Raw genomic sequence first — 15,723 nt, 5'->3', positions numbered from 1 at the left:
GGAGCCAACCGCATTGCCTCAGGGTCGCGAGCGAACGTGGAACGTTCTGCGGTCAGTCACGTGACGCGTTCGGTCGCCGGCTCGGGCCTTGCGGGGAGCGTGCCGGCCCGGCTGACCCAAGATGGAGGAGTACGCGCGCGAGCCTTGGTGAGCGGCCCCTGGCGGGTCCCAGCCTGCCGCGCGCCTCTCCCGGGCCGCTGAGCGCGGGGCGCGCCGGTTCGGGGCCGCTGGGCAGCGCCATGCCGGGCCGGGCGGAGCCGGGGGTTGGGCCGCGGCGGGCAGCGAAGGCGTGTCCCGCCCCAGCGGACGGGGCCATCGGAGTGCCGCGTGAGGCGGGCGGGCCGGAGGGTGGGCTGGAGCCTAGCGGGAACCCCGACGGCTCGGCTGTTCTGCAGGCGTCGGTGCGGCAGCCTCAGCGTTCGCCAGTCTCACAGCATGATTTCGGGGGGTCCGGTCCAGAGACAGCGCGGGGTGCTTGGGCGCGAGCCCTGGCGCGCTGCGACGTGAGCTGGGGGACTGGAGGCTCCAGAGAGCCCCCCTTCAGCGGATACCTCAGCGGGGAAGCAGTTGCCGGCAAAGCGGCGCTGGGACTAGGGTGATTGGAGGGAGGCCTCAAGTGAGGTTCAGCCGGCTCTGTTCTGGGTCCGGGGGCGGTAACGTTTGTATTAATGAGTCGGAGGTAGGGGCCAGAGCTACTGATCAGGTTTGCAGATGACACAAAGGTGGTGGTGGTGTTGCCAATACTTGGGACGATAGAGCTAAAAGTCAGAGGGATAAATTGGAGAACTGGGCTATAGATCAAAAAGAAAAGGAGGACTTGTGGCACCTTAGAGACTAACCCATTTATTTGAGCATGAGCTTTCCTGAGCTACAGCTCACTTCATCGGATGCATCAGTGGTTCTCAACCTTTCCAGGCTACTGTACTCCTTTAGGGAGTCTGATTTGTCTTGCATACTGCCAGGCTTCGGCTCACTTAAAAAAATACTTGCTTACAAAATCAGACATAAAAATACAGAAGTGTCACAGCACACTATTACTGAAACATTGCTTACTTTCTCATTTTTACCATATAATTAGCATATAAATAGCATATAAATAGATTGGAGTATAAATATTGTACTTGCATTTCAGGGTGATGCTTGAGCTTGTTTTTTCACTTGCAAGTCTTGTTTGAAGCCTGAGTCTCACGACGTGGGGCCCACTGTAGCATGGGGCCCTGAGCAATTGCCCTGCTTGCTGCCCCCTACTGCGGGCCCTGCACTTGCAGCCTGTCTCATGACCCTCCTGGGGACTGCAACCCCTACATTGAGAAACAGTGATGTAGATGAGTTGAGAACCCCCTGCAAGACCTCTGAGTACTTCCAGGGATACATGTACCCCGGGTTGAGAACCACTGCTATAGACAACCAAATGAAATTCAACAAAGACAAATGTAAGGTGCTACACTTAAGGAAGAAAAACCAAATGCACGAATACTGGGAAAAACTGGCTTGGCAGCAGCACTGATCACTACCTCACATGAGTCAACAATGGGATGCTATTGTAAAAAAAGCAAATGCAATTTTAGATTGCTTTAACAGGTGATGCTTCTGCTCTACTTGGCGCTGGTTAGGCCTCAGCTGGAGTACTGTGTCCAATTTTTCTCAACCCATGTATAGAAAGGATGTAGAAAAACTGGATGTGTGCATTTGGTGCAAGGAGTTCTTGGCCCTTTGGAGACCAGAGTGGCTGCGCTGGAGGAGTTCAGGGAGACAGAGAGGTACATAGATAAGACTTTCCAGGACACTGTAGAATAGTCCCACCCCTGGTCTGACAGCCTCTGTGCTGTTGAGGAGGATGACAGTCTTAGGGAAGGAGAACGTTCAACTGGAGCAGAGGGAAATGATCCTGTAGTTGGGGCCCTCCTTCCAGATAATGTCATGGTATCGTCTTGCACTGAGCATACCTCTCTGGGGGAGGGAACTCCAGTTATTAGGAAGCGACAGGTGATGGGGGATTCAGTCATTAGAAGCATAGCTGCGTTTCTGATGACTGGGAGAACCGCATAGTGACTTGCCTGCCTGATGTGAACGTTATGGATCTCTTGAGACATCTAGATAGGCTTGTGTGTAATGTTGGGGAGTACCAACGGTGTGCGTACCAATGACATAGGGAAGGATAGGGGAGAAGTCCTGGAGATTGAATTCCAGGACCTCCATGGTAATGTTCTCTGAAATGCTTCCAGTTCCATGCGCAGGGCAGCTAGACAGGCAGAGCTGCAGGGTCTCAATGCAGGGATGAGATGATGGTGTAGGGAGGATGCGTTTAGATTTATTAGGAACTAGGGCGCCTTTTGGGAAAGGGGGAGCCTATATGAGAAGGATGGGCTCCACCTAAACCAAAATGAAACCAGGTTGCTTGCTCTTAAAATTTAAAAAGGTTGTAGAGCAGTTTTTAAATTAAGGGCTGGGGGAAAGCCGACAGGTGCAGAGGAGCGAGGAGCATGTGATTTGGACAGAGACATCCCTTAGGGGAGAAGCTATTAATGGAGTTTCTCTGCCTCCTAGTAAGGAGGAGAGGATGGAATGTGATAAAACACAGGTAGGATCTGATGAGAAACAGTCAAATGAAAGAGTCCCATTCAGTTACATTATGTAATGGCAGACAACTGAAAACTGGGAACTACAGGCCAGTCAGCCTCACCACAGTCTCTGGAAAAATCATGGAGCAGATCCTCAAGGAATCAATTCTGAAGCACTTAAAGGAGAGGAAAATGATCAGGAACAGTCAGCATGGATTCACCAAGGGCAAGTCATGCCTGACTAATCTAATTGCCTTCTATGACGAGATAACTGGGTCTGTGGATGAGGGGAAAGCAGTGGACATGTTGTTCCTTGACTTCAGCAAAGCTTTTGACACGGTCTCCCACAGTATTCTTGCCAGCAAGTTAAAGAAGTATGGGCTGGATGAATGGACTATAAGGTGGATAGACAGTTGGCTAGATTGTCGGGCTCAACGGGTAGTGATCAATGGTTCCATGTCCAGTTGGCAGCCGGTATCAAGTGGAGTGCCCCAAGGGTCGGTCCTGGGGCCGGTTTTGTTCAATATCTTCATAAATGATCTGGAGGATGGTGTGGATTGCACCCTCAGCAAGTTTGCGGATGACACTAAACTGGGAGGAGGGGTAGATACCCTGGAGGGTAGGGATAGGATACAGAGGGCCCTAGACAAATTGGAGGATTGAGCCAAAAGAAATCTGATGAGGTTCAACAAGGACAAGTGCAGAGTCCTGCACTTAGGACGGAAGAATCCCATGCACCGCTACTGACTAGGGACCGAATGGCTCGGCAGCAGCTCTGCAGAAAAGGAGCTAGGGGTTACAGTGGACGAGAAGCTGGATATGAGTCAACAGTGTGCCCTTGTTGCCAAGAAGGCCAATGGCATTTTGGGATGTATACGTAGGGGCATTGCCAGCAGATTGAGGGACGTGATCGTTCCCCTCTATTCAACATTGGTGAGGCCTCATCTGGAGTACTGTGTCCAGTTTTGGGCCCCACACTACAAGAAAGATGTGGAAAAGTTGGAAAGAGTCCAGCGGAGGGCAACAAAAATGATTAGGGGGCTGGAACACATGGCTTATGAGGAGAGACTGAGGAAACTGGGATTGTTTAGTCTGCGGAAAAGAAGTATGAGGGGGGATTTGATAGCTGCTTTCAACTACCTGAAAGGGGGTTCCAAAGAGGATGGATCTAGCCTGTTCTTGTTCTGTCATCAGCTACCACTGAGGAGTAATGGTCTCAAGTTGCAGTGGGGGAGGTTTAGGTTGGATATTAGGAAAAACTTTTTTATTAGGAGGGTGGTAAAACACTGGAATGGGTTACCTAGGGAGGTGGTGGAATCTCCTTCCTTAGATATTTTTAAGGTCAGGCTTGAGAAAGCCCTGTCTGGGATGATTTAGTGGGGGATTGGTCCTGCTTTGAGCAGGGGGTTGGACTAGATGACCTCCTGAGGTCCCTTCCAATCCTGATATTCTACGATTGTATGACAATTTTTTAAAGTGCTTATATACAAATGCTAGAAGTCTAAGTAATAAGATGCGTGAACTAGAGTGCTTCATATTAAGTGAGGGTATAGATATAATAGGCATTGCAGAAACTTGGTGGAATTAGGATAATCAATGGGACACAGTAATACCTGGGTACAAAATATATCGGAAGGGCAGAACAGGTTGTGCTGATGGAGTAGCACTATATGTGAAAGAAAGCATGGAATCAAATGATTTAAAAATCTTAAATGAACGAAACTGTGCCATAGAATCTCTATGGATACCAATTCCATAATCAAATAATAAGAATATAGCAGTAGGGATATACTACTGACCGCCTGATCAGGATGGTGATAGGACTGCAAAATACTCAGGGAGATTAGAGAGGCTATCATAATAAAAAAAACTCTATTAATAATAATGGGGGATTTCAACTATCCCCATATTGACTGGGTACATGTTATCTCAGGACGGGATGCAGAGATAAAGTTTCTTGACACCTTAAATGACTGCTTCTTGGAGCAGCTAGTCTTGGAACCCACAAGAGGAGAGGTTTCAGAGTAGCAGCCGTGTTAGTTTGTATTCGCAAAAAGAAAAGGAGGACTTGTGGCACCTTAGAGACTAACAAATTTATTTGAGCATAAGCTTTCGTGAGCTATAGCTCACTTCATCGGATGCATTCATTTCCACTGAATGTAGCTTACGAAAGCTTATGCTCAAATAAATTCGTTAGTCTCTAAGGTGCCACAAGTACTCCTTTTCTTTTCACAAGAGGAGAGGCAATTCTTGATTTAGTCCTAAGTGGAGCTGGTCCAGTTTCTCGTTTTCTTCAAAAACAGACTCTAACGAGAAACTGCAGAACTGGAATTAATTTGCAAACTGGACACCATCAAATTAGGCCTGAATAAAGACTGGGAGTGGATGGGTCATTACACAAACTAAAAACTATTTCCCCATGCTAATTTCCCCCCTACTGTTATTCACCTGTCATCTGTTTGAAATGGTCCACCCGGATTACCACTACAAAAGTGATTTTTTTCCTCCTGCTGATAATAGCCCACTTTAACTGAATTGTCTCTTTAGAATTGGTAAGGCAACCCCCATCTCTTCATGTACTCTGTATATATAACTTCCTACTGTATTTTCCACTCCGTGCATCTGATGAAGTGGGTTTTAGTTCACAAAAGCTTATGCCCAAATAAATTTGTTAGTCTCTAAGGTGCCACAAGTACTCCTTGTTGCTTTTTCAGAAATTAAAAGGTACGGTGCCAAAAGTGAAATCTTTCCAAGCTGCATGGAAACTTTTTAAAGACACCATAATAGAGGCTCAACTTAAATGCATATCCTAAATTAAAAAACAGAGTAAGAGAACCAAAAAAGTGCCACTTTGTTGTTTAGCCACGGTAAAAGAAGCAGTGAGAGGCAAAAAGGCCTTTAAAAAGTGGAAGCTAAATCCTAGTGAGGAAAATAGAAAGGAGCATAGTCTGCCAAGTGAAGTGTAAAAATATAGTTAGGAAGGCCAAAAAAGAATTAAGAACGGCTAGCCAAAGACTCAAAAAGTAATAGCAATTTTTTTTAAAGAATTGTATATACTCGTTCATTAGCCCGTTCGTTTATAAGCCGACCCCCCCAAGATGGTTAGGTAAAAATAGCAAAAACTTTGACACTTTCATAACCCGACCCTATATTTCAGGGGTTGGCAAACTTTGGCTCCTGGCCTGTTAGGGAAAGCCACTAGTGGGCCTAGTCATTTTGTTTACCTGGCGCGTCTGCAGGCATGGAGCCCCTCAGCTCCCAGTGGCCGCAGTTCGCCGTTCCTAGCCAATGGGAGCTGTGGGAAGTGGCGCTTCCTGCAGCTCCCATTGGCTGGGAATTGCGAACCGCGGCCACTGGGAGCTGAGGGGCTCCGTGCCTGCAGATGCGCCAGGTAAAAAAATGACACAGTATTAGATATTCAGTTCAATGATTCCATAGAATTTAAATCATCAAATTTTGGTGTAGACCAGTTTATAAGCTGACCCCCGCTCTTTGATGGGTCACTTTTTTACCAAAAATATTCAGCTTATGAGCAAGTATATACGGTACATCAGAAGCAGGAACCCTGCTAAACAACTAGTGGGTTCACTGGACGATCAGGATGCTAAAGGAGCACTCAAGGACGATAAGGCCATTGAAACGAAACTAAATGAGTTCTTTGCATCGGTCTTCGTGGCTGAGGATGTAAGGGAGATTCCTAAATCTGAGCCATTCTTTTTAGGTAACAAATCTGAGGAACTGTCCCCAATTGAGGTGTATTAGAGGAGGTATTGGAACAAATTAACAGTTTTAAGTCATCAGGACCAGATGGTATTCACCCAAGAATTTTGAAGGAACTCAACTGTGAGATTGCAGAACTACTAACTGTGGTTTGTAACCTATCATTTAAATCAGCTTCTGTACCATATGACAGGAGGATAGCTAATGTGATGCCGAGTTTTAAGAAGGGTTCTGGAGGTGATCCTGGCAATTACAGGCCACTAAGCTTCATTACTGAGCAAACTGGTTGAAACTATAGTAAAGAACAGAATTGTCAGACACCTAGATTAACATAATTTGTTGGGGAAGAGTCAACAGGGTTTCTATAAAGGGAAATCATGCCTCACCAATCTGCTAGAATTCTTTGAGGGGGTCAGCAAGTATGTGGACTAGGGGGATCCAGTGGATATAGTTAGGGCCCTACCAAATTCGTGGCCATGAAAAACACGTCATGGACTGTAAAATCTGGTCTTTTGTGTGCATTTATCCTATACTATACAGATTTCACAGGAAACCAGAATTTCTCAAATTGAGAGTCCTGACCCAAAAGGGAGTTGCAGGTGGGTCACAGTATTTCCACCCTTACTTCTGCCCTGCCTTCAGAGCTGGGTGATCAGAAAGCGGTGGCTGTTGGCCGGGAGTCCAGCTCGGAAGGGGTGCCCCACACCAGTAGTGCAGATGTAAGGGTGGCAATACTATACCATGCCATCCCTACTTCTGTGCTACTTCTAGCAGCAGCCCTGCCTTCAAAGTTGGGCTCCCGGCCCGCAGCTGCCACTCTCCAGCTGCCCAGCTCTCAAGGTAGCGTCACCACCAGCAACAGTGCAGAAGTAAGGGTAGCAGTACCTACAAAAACCTAGCAACCACCCCACAACTCCTTTTTGGGTCAGGATCCCTACAAATACAGCACCATGAAATTTCAGATTTAAAGAGCTGAAATCACAGAGTATCAGGCTTGGAAAGGACCTCAGAAGGTCATCTAGTCCAGCCCCTTGCTCAAAGCAGGACCAATTCCCAACTAAATCATCCCGGCCAGGGCTTTGTCAAGCCTGACCTTAAAAACCGCTAAGGAAGGAGATTCCACCACCTCCCTAGGTAACCCGTTCCAGTCCTTCACCACCCTCCTAGTGAAAAAGTTTTTCCCAGTATCCAACCTAAACCTCCCCACTGCAACTTGAGACCATTACTCCTTGTTCTGTCATCTGGTATCACTAAGAACAGCCTAGATCCATCCTCTTTGGAACCCCCTTTCAGGTAGTTGAAAGCAGCTATCAAATCCCCCCCTCATTCTTCTCTTCTGCAGACTAAATAATCCCAGTTCCCTCAGCCTCTCCTCATAAGTCATTTATTCCAGTCCCCTAATCATTTTTGTTGCCCTCCGCTGGACGCTTTCCAACTTTTCCACATCCTTCTTGTAGTGTGGGGCCCAAAACTGGACACAGTACTCCAGATGAGACCTCAACAATGCCAAATATAGGGGAATGATCACATCCCTTGATCAGCTGGCAGTGCTCCCACTTATACAACCCAAAATGCCATTGGCCTTCTTGGCAACAAGGACACACTGTTGACTCTCATCCAGCTTCTCGTCCACTGTAACCCCTAGGTCCTTTTCTGCAGAACTGCTGCCTAGCCACTCAGTCCCTATTTTGTAGCAGTACATGGGATTCTTCCTTCCTAAGTGCAGGACTTTTTACTTGTTCTTGTTGAATCTCATCAGATTTCTTTTGGCCCAATCCTCTAATTCACTATTTTTGAAATCCCATGACCGTGAAATTTACCAAAATGAACCATGAATTTGGTAGGGTAGATATAGTGTACTTAGATTTTCAGAAAGCCTTTGACAAGGTCCCTCACCAAAGGCTCTTAAGCAAAGTAAGTGGTCGTGGGATAAGAGGGAGGGTCCTCGCATGGATGGGTAACTGGTTAAAAGATAGGAAACAAAGGGTAGGAATAAATGGTCAGTTTTAAGAGTGGAGAGAGGTAAATAGTCATGTCACCCAGTGAGCTATACTGGGACCAGTACTATTCAACATATTCATAAATGACTTGGAAAAAGGGGTAAACAGTGAGGTGACAAAATTTGCAGATGATACAATATTACTCAAGATAGTTAAGTCCAAAGCGGACTGCGAAGAGCTGCAAAGGGATCTTACAAAACCGGGTGGCTGGGCAACAAAATGGCAGATGAAATTTAATGTGGATAAATGCAAAAAAATGCACATTGGAAAACATAATCCCAACTATACATGCAAAATGATGGGGTTTAAATTAGCTGTTATAATTTGAGAAAGAGATCTTGGCATCATTGTAGAGAGTTCTCTGAAACATCCACTCAGTGTGCAGCGGCAGGCAAAAAAGCAAACAGAATGTTGGGAATCATTAAGAAAGGGATAGATAATAAGACTGAAAATATGTTGCCTCTATATAAATCCATGGTATGGCTACATTTTGAATACGTCGTGAAGATGTGGTCACCCCATTTAAAAAAAAGATATATTGGAATTGAAAAAGATTCAGAGAAGGGCAACAAAAATTATTAGGGTTCTGGAACGGCTTCTGTACGAGGAGAGATTAAAAATACTGGGACTGTACAGCTTGGAAAAGAGATGGCTAAGGAGGGATATGATAGAGAGCTATAGAATCATGACTAGGGCGGAGAAAGTAAATAAGGAAGTGTTATTTACCCCTTCGCGTAACATAAGAACCAGGGGTGACCTGATGAAATTAATAGGCAGCAGATTTAAAACAAAAGGAAGTATTTCTTTACACAACACAGAGTAAACATGTGGAACTCCTTGCCAGAGGATGTTGTGAAGGCCAAAACTATAACAGGGTTCAAAAAAGAATTAGGTATATTCATGGAGGATTGAATGACTATTAGCCAGGATGGGCAGGGATGGTGTGCCTAGCCTCTGTTTGCCAGAAGCTGAGAATGGGCAGCAGGGGATGGATCACTTGATGGTTGCCTGTTCTGTTCATTCCCTCTGGGGCGCCTGGCGGTAGCCACTGTTGGGGGATGGGATGCTTGGCTTTATGGACCTTTGGTCTGACCCAGTTTAGCCGTTCTTATATCCTTATGAAAGGATCCAGAAGTGAGCGACAAAGATTATCAAAGGGATGAAATGCAAGTCATATGTGCAAAGCCTGAAGGAACTGGGTATGTTTCAACTGGAAAAGAGATAAAAGGGGGCTATGATAGTGGTCTTCAAATACTTGAAGGGCTGCCATAAAAAAGATGGAGAAAAGTTGTTCTCTCTTGCCACAGAGGGCAGGACAAGAGGCAATGGGGTCAAACCACAGTACAGCAGATTAGATTAAATCTCAGGAAAAGCTTCCTAACTGTAAGAACAGTAGGACAACGGAACAGATGCCTAGGAAGCTTGTGGAAGCTTCTTCACTGGAGGTTTTCAAAAGGAGGCTAGAGAGCCAGCTGTCTTGGATGGCTTAAACAGCAAATCCTGCATCTTGGCCGGAGATTAGATTAGATTACCTTTGCAGTCCCTTCTAACCCTCTGAGTCTATGATCTAATCAAGCTTGCTGAATGGGCAACGGGATGGCAGATTGAAGAGAAAACTTGAACTGGTCATAAAGCAACAGGGTTCTAAATTAACTTACCAATTCAGGAAAGAGACTGGGGCACCACTATGAACAACTCAGTGCTCTTGCCTTCTGAATATGCAGTTGCAGTGAAAAAAAGCGCAAACAATGTTAAAATGAAAATGGAATGGAGAATTACACGGAGAATATAATGCCACTATAGAAATCAATGGCTTGCCTTCATTTAGAATATACTGTGTGGTATCAGTCACTCTGTCTCTTAAAGGATATCGCGGCGGGGTAGAGGAGGTTCAGAGAAGGACAGCGAGAATGACTAGGCACTTTGAAAAGCTCTTAAGTGAGATTGAAAAGATTGTTTGTTTAATTTCAGAAGGGACCTGATAGAAATATGTAAAATAATGGTCTACAGAAAGTAGATTTGGGAGCTTCTGTTTTCTCTGGCTCATAACAGAAGAACAAAGTGACTTTCAATGGAACTGAAAGGTGGCAAATTTAAACTGGATCTCACTGCCATTGGAAGTCACTGAATGTAAGAAAATCAGAAGTATTCAAAGAGGGATTGGACATGTACATGGGTTAGGAGACTATATAGAATTGTTATAATTAATAGCTTTGAAGGGTTAGTAAGTCTCATCTTTTAGGTCTTAAGCCATTCTCTAACTGTTAGCGATCAGGGTGAGACGTAACATGGGGACAGATTGTCTCACGTTGTCCTGATGCAGGTTCTTGCACCTTCCTCTGAAGCTTCTGGTGGTCGCTACTGCTAGAGACAGGACACTGGACTAGACAGACCTTGAGCTTGATCCAGTGTAGCAATTTCTAAAGGTCTGTTGTAGAGTGCTTCAAGGAAGCATGGTGCATAAAAGAAGATTTTAAATCAGTTTCACAAGGGGCGGGTCGGAGAGTTCCATTATAAGGGAGTGAAGGGGAAGGGAAATTTGGCTAGTTGCATGACTGGAGAAAGAGGTTAAATCTTCCTTTGAATTAGAAGATTTTCACCACCATAGGGAGGCAGGTTGTCAAGCTATAGATAAATCATTGGTTTGTTTTGGTATGATTTCTGTGCCACTAAGTACAGAAGAACCCCATTTATCCGTGACTGTGTTTTCTGGCTCTCTGTATTAACCGAACCAGGTGACGGGGCTCAGACTGTCAGCCGCAGGCAGGGTGGGTGGCCCGACTCTCTTGCTGTACAACAACTAGGGGGTTGTATTTTTAGTTAAGTAGATAAGAAGGGGGGGTAAGTTTTTTAATGCTTTTTGAAGAGGGGTCCGCTAGTTTAAAAGTAACTCCGCATCTTTAAATAACGGATAGAAGGCTCTTTGCCCATTCTCCTGATTATCTGAATTTTTTATTATCCAGTCTGGCCCTGGTCCCAGTTAGATTGGGTAAATGGGGTTCTTCTGTATGTAAATGTGGTGTTGGTCTTGCTGGGAGGTCAGTAAACCAGATGTGATAGATATTGCAGTTGGCAGTTTTGTTTCACTCTCGTTTTCAAATGACATGGCATTAACTTTGTACGTGAATTGCCAGAAACTCTTAGAGCTTTGTAAGTATTTTGGGAGAGCATGGGTACATACTTTCTCAATTACACTTTAACTTTATGGTAGTTTTCATGTTCTTTAGCATGGATTTCAGCATGCTAATTTGTTTTTTTTTTTCCCTCTTTAGCCCCTGGCGGATAGTAGATGACTGTGGTGGTGCCTTCACAATGGGAGCCATAGGTGGTGGCATCTTCCAGGCTATCAAAGGGTTCAGAAATTCCCCAGTGGTGAGTAAAATAATTTCTTGTAGATAAACTAACAGTAGCTTTGCTTCCCTTTCCTTCCAACAATAAACGTGTGGGAGTGACCTAAGAGGAGGAAATCTCCATGAAGTTCTCTTCATGGAGGCTTGTCCCCAGTCATCGTATTGAGAGGCAGGGCAGAACAGGTTGCAGGCCAGGAGAATAAACCTCTCAGTTGCCGACGATCCACATGGATTCCAGGTCCATCTGTGTAGAAGCCTTGTGCCTCTACACCAGCTCACTGCCTTCTGCATGTTCCCTGTGACTTATACAGCTGGTGGCAGCCCCAGGGAAATCTCTTTAAGAGACATCTTCCTATAAGGGTGCCTAGAAAATCACTGGGATTCACAAAGCCTGGGTTAGGTGTTTATGATTTCTATACAGTGAGTGGAGGGAGATAAGCACCTAAGAATGGGATTCACGAAAGCCAGTCCGCTAGGCCAGTGTTTCCCAAACAGTGGGTCCTGGGAAGGTTCTAGATGGATTGCCATGTCCAGGGCCAGATTAACTTGTCACTGGGCCTTGGCAGACATATACTTCTCCTGACGTGTGTGTATGTGTGTGAAGAACAAGCCCACCCCTCACTCACCTTGTAGCAGTGGCTACTGTCCCGTCCCAGGCATTGTGATCTGGTGCCTGGGGTTGCAATGCTACTCAGATTTGGCCCAGCTGCCCCTCCTTCATCAGCCAAACTAAGTGATACTCTGTCCCCCAGCACCAGGTCGCAAGGCCGAGAGCAGGGAGCTGGACTGAGCCCAGTGGAACAGGAAGTGTCGCTGTGGGGTGAACATAGGGCAGGCTTGCTCTCCTGGCCCAAAGCCTCCTCTCCACACTTGGTCAGGATTAGGCTTGCAGTGCCAGGGTGGAGGATGTGTATATGTAATGGTGGGTTGCAAAAAAAGACCCAAAATGTTTGGGAGCACTGGGTTAGGACACTCACTGAAGAGGTGGCTGATGCCTGTTTAAACCCCTTCTCCTCATCGAGTGATGGGGGGACTTGAATCAAGGATCTCCCACATCCAGGGTGAGTACTGGACCAAAAGTTACAAGGTAGCTCCTCCTTCCCTTTCGCGCCCGCTCTCCTCAATCCTCCCAACTATTTTGTGTGGAGTTTGGCATACACTGGGCACGCCTACCAGATCAGGACACACAAGCAAGTTAGGCAGAGGAGCACTTACCTTCCCCTGGTTTGTGAATTGCACTGGACCGTAGGCATCCAGATGCCTAGAGTGAAGCAGTAGTTTGCATGCCCAGACACAGAAACTTAGACACCTGCAAAAACTTTGACTCCAGGTGAGTTTGGGCATCTACAAGGTGTGGCAGCAGCTGAGTTGGGGTTTTATGAGTACAGGTTCCCCCTAAATCTTGGACTTAGGTGCCTAATTCCCTTTGTGAATCTAACCCGTAGAGTTCTGTTAAGGTTAACATAAAAACATAAGAACAGCCCTAGTGGGTCAGACCAATGGTCCATCTAGCCCAGTATCCCATCTTCCAACAGTGGCCAACAGCATTTGCTTCAGAGGGAATAAATAGAACAGGCAATCATCGAGTGATCCATCCCCTGTCGTCCACTCCAACTTCTGGCAAACAGAAGCTAAGGGCACCCAGAGCATGGTGTTGCATCCCTGACCATCCTGGGTAATAGTCATTGATGGACCTATCATCCAGGAACTTCTCTAGGTTTTTTGGTTTTTTTGGGGATCCTGACATAGTTTTGGCCTTCACAACATCCCCTGGCAATGAGTCCCACAGGTTGTCTGTGTGTTTTGTGTGAAGAAGTATTTCCTTTTGTTGGTTTTAAACCTGTTGCCTGTTAATTTCATTTGGTGACTCCTAGTTCTTGTGTTATGAGGAGGAGTAAATAACATTTCCTTATTCGCTTTCTCCACACTGGTCATGATTTTATAGACCTCTATCATATCTCCCCTTTTAGTTATCTCTTTTTCCAAGCTGAAAAATCTGTCTTTTTAATCTCTTCTCATATGGAAGCTGTTCCATGTCCCTAATCATTTTTGTTGCTCTTCTCTGTACCTTTTCCATTTTTAATATATCTCTTTTGAGATGGGTTTCAGAGTAACAGCCGTGTTAGTCTGTATTCGCAAAAAAGAAAAGGAGTACTTGTGGCACCTTAGAGACTAACCAATTTATTTGAGCATAAGCTTTCGTGAGCTACAGCTCACTTCATCGGATAGTCTCTAAGGTGCCACAAGTACTCCTTTTCTTTTGAGATGGGGTGACAAGAACTGAATGCAGTGTTCAAGATGTGGGCATACCATTGATTTATAAGGAGACACTATGATTTTTACTTTCTTATTATCTACGTCTTTCCTAGTGGTTCCCAACATTCTTTTGCTTTTTTGACTGCCCTGCACATTGAGGGAATGTTTTCAGAGAACTATTCACAGAATCATAGAATATCAGGATTGGAAGGGACCTCAGGAGGTCATCTAATCCAATTTCCTGCTCAAAGCAGGACCATTCCCCAACTAAATCATCCCAGCCAGGGCTTTATCAAGCCAGGCCTTAAAAACCTCTAAGGAAGGAGATTCTACCACCTCCCTAGGTAACCCATTGCAGTGCTTCACCACCCTCCTAGTGAAAAAGTTTTTCCAAATATCCAACCTAATCCTCCCCCACTGCAACTTGAGACCATTACTCCTTGTTCTTTCATTTGATACCACTGAGAACAGTCTAGATCCATCCTCTTTGGAACCCCCTTTCAGGTAGTCAAAAGCAGCTATCAAATCCCCCCTCACTCATCTCTTTTGCAGAATAAATAATCCCAGTTCCTTCAGCCTCTCCTCATAAATCATGTGTTCCAGCCCCCTAATCATTTTTGTTGCCCTCCGCTGGACTCTTTCCAGTTTTTCCACATCCTTCTTGTAGTGTGGGGCCCAAAACTGGACACAGTACTCCAGATGAGGTCTCACCAATGCTGAATAGAGGGGAACGATTATGTCCCTCGATCTGATGGCAGTGCCCCTACTTATACAGCCCAAAATGCCGTTAGCCTTTGTGGCAACAAGGGCACACTGTTGACTCATATCCAGCTTCTCGTCCACTGTAACCCCTAGGTCCTTTTCTGCAGAACTGCTGCCTAGTCGCTTGGTCCCTGGTTTGTAGCAGTGCATGGGATTATTCCGTCCTAAGTGCAGGACTCTGAACTGGTCCTTGTTGAAGCTCATCAGATTTTTTTTTTTTGGTCCAATCCTCTAATTTGTCTAGGTCCCTCTGTATCCTATCCCTATCCTCCAGCGTATCTACCACTCCTCCCAGTTTAGTGTCATCTGCAAAATTGTGAGGGTGCAATCCACACCATCCTCCAGATCGTTAATGAAGATATTGAACAAAATCGGCTCCAGGACCGACCCCTGGGGCACTCCGCTTGATACTGCCTGCCCACTAGACATGGAGCCGTTGATCACTACCCGATGAGCCCAATGATCTAGCCAGCTTTCTATCCACCTGATAGTCCATTCATCCAGCCCATGCTTCTCTAACTTGCTGGCAAGAATACTGTGGGAGACCATATCAAAAGCTTTGCTAAAGTCAAGGAATAACATGTCCACTGCTTTCTCCTCATCCACAGAGGCAGTTATCTCGTCATAGAAGGCAATTAGGTTAGTCAGGCACGATTTGCCCTTGGTGAATCCATGCTGACTGTTCCTGATCACTTTCCTCTCCTCTAAGTGCTTGAGAATTGATTCCTTGAGGACCTGCTCCATGATTTCTCCAGGGACTGAGGTGAGGCTGACTAGCCTGTAGTTCCCTGGATCCTCCTCCCCTTTTTTAAAGATTGGCACTACATTAGCCTTTTTCCAGTCATCCGGGATCTCCCCTGATCACCACGAGTTTTCAAAGATAATGGCCAATGGCTCTGCAATCACATCAGCCAACTCCTTTAGCACCCTCGGGTGCAGGACATCCGGCCCCATGGACTTGTGCTCGTCCAGCTTTTCTAAATAGTCCTGACCTATTTCTTTTTCCACAGGGGGCTGGTCACCTCCTCCCCATGCTGTGCTGCCTAGTGCAGCAGTCTGTGAGCTGACCTTGTT

The 15,723-nt window shown here is 45.9% G+C and overlaps 1 protein-coding gene across 1 annotated transcript in view; it reads left to right on the top strand.

Annotated features, from left to right (window-relative positions):
• Positions 1-15,723, top strand: part of TIMM17A (translocase of inner mitochondrial membrane 17A) — a 33,719-nt gene continuing 17,996 nt past the window's right edge. Inside the window, exons 1-2 of the mRNA XM_084611449.1 lie at positions 1-147; positions 11,554-11,653. Coding sequence (XP_084467575.1) covers positions 122-147; positions 11,554-11,653 — 126 coding nt within the window. The 5' untranslated portion in view covers positions 1-121. The remainder of the gene's footprint in view (positions 148-11,553; positions 11,654-15,723) is intronic.

Source organism: Lepidochelys olivacea, assembly GCF_965140295.1.
Source record: "Lepidochelys olivacea isolate rLepOli2 genome assembly, chromosome: 21".
Classification (NCBI taxonomy): Eukaryota; Metazoa; Chordata; order Testudines; family Cheloniidae; genus Lepidochelys; species Lepidochelys olivacea.
Note: the sequence above shows the minus strand (reverse complement) of the source record. Positions and strands in the feature narration are given on the sequence as shown.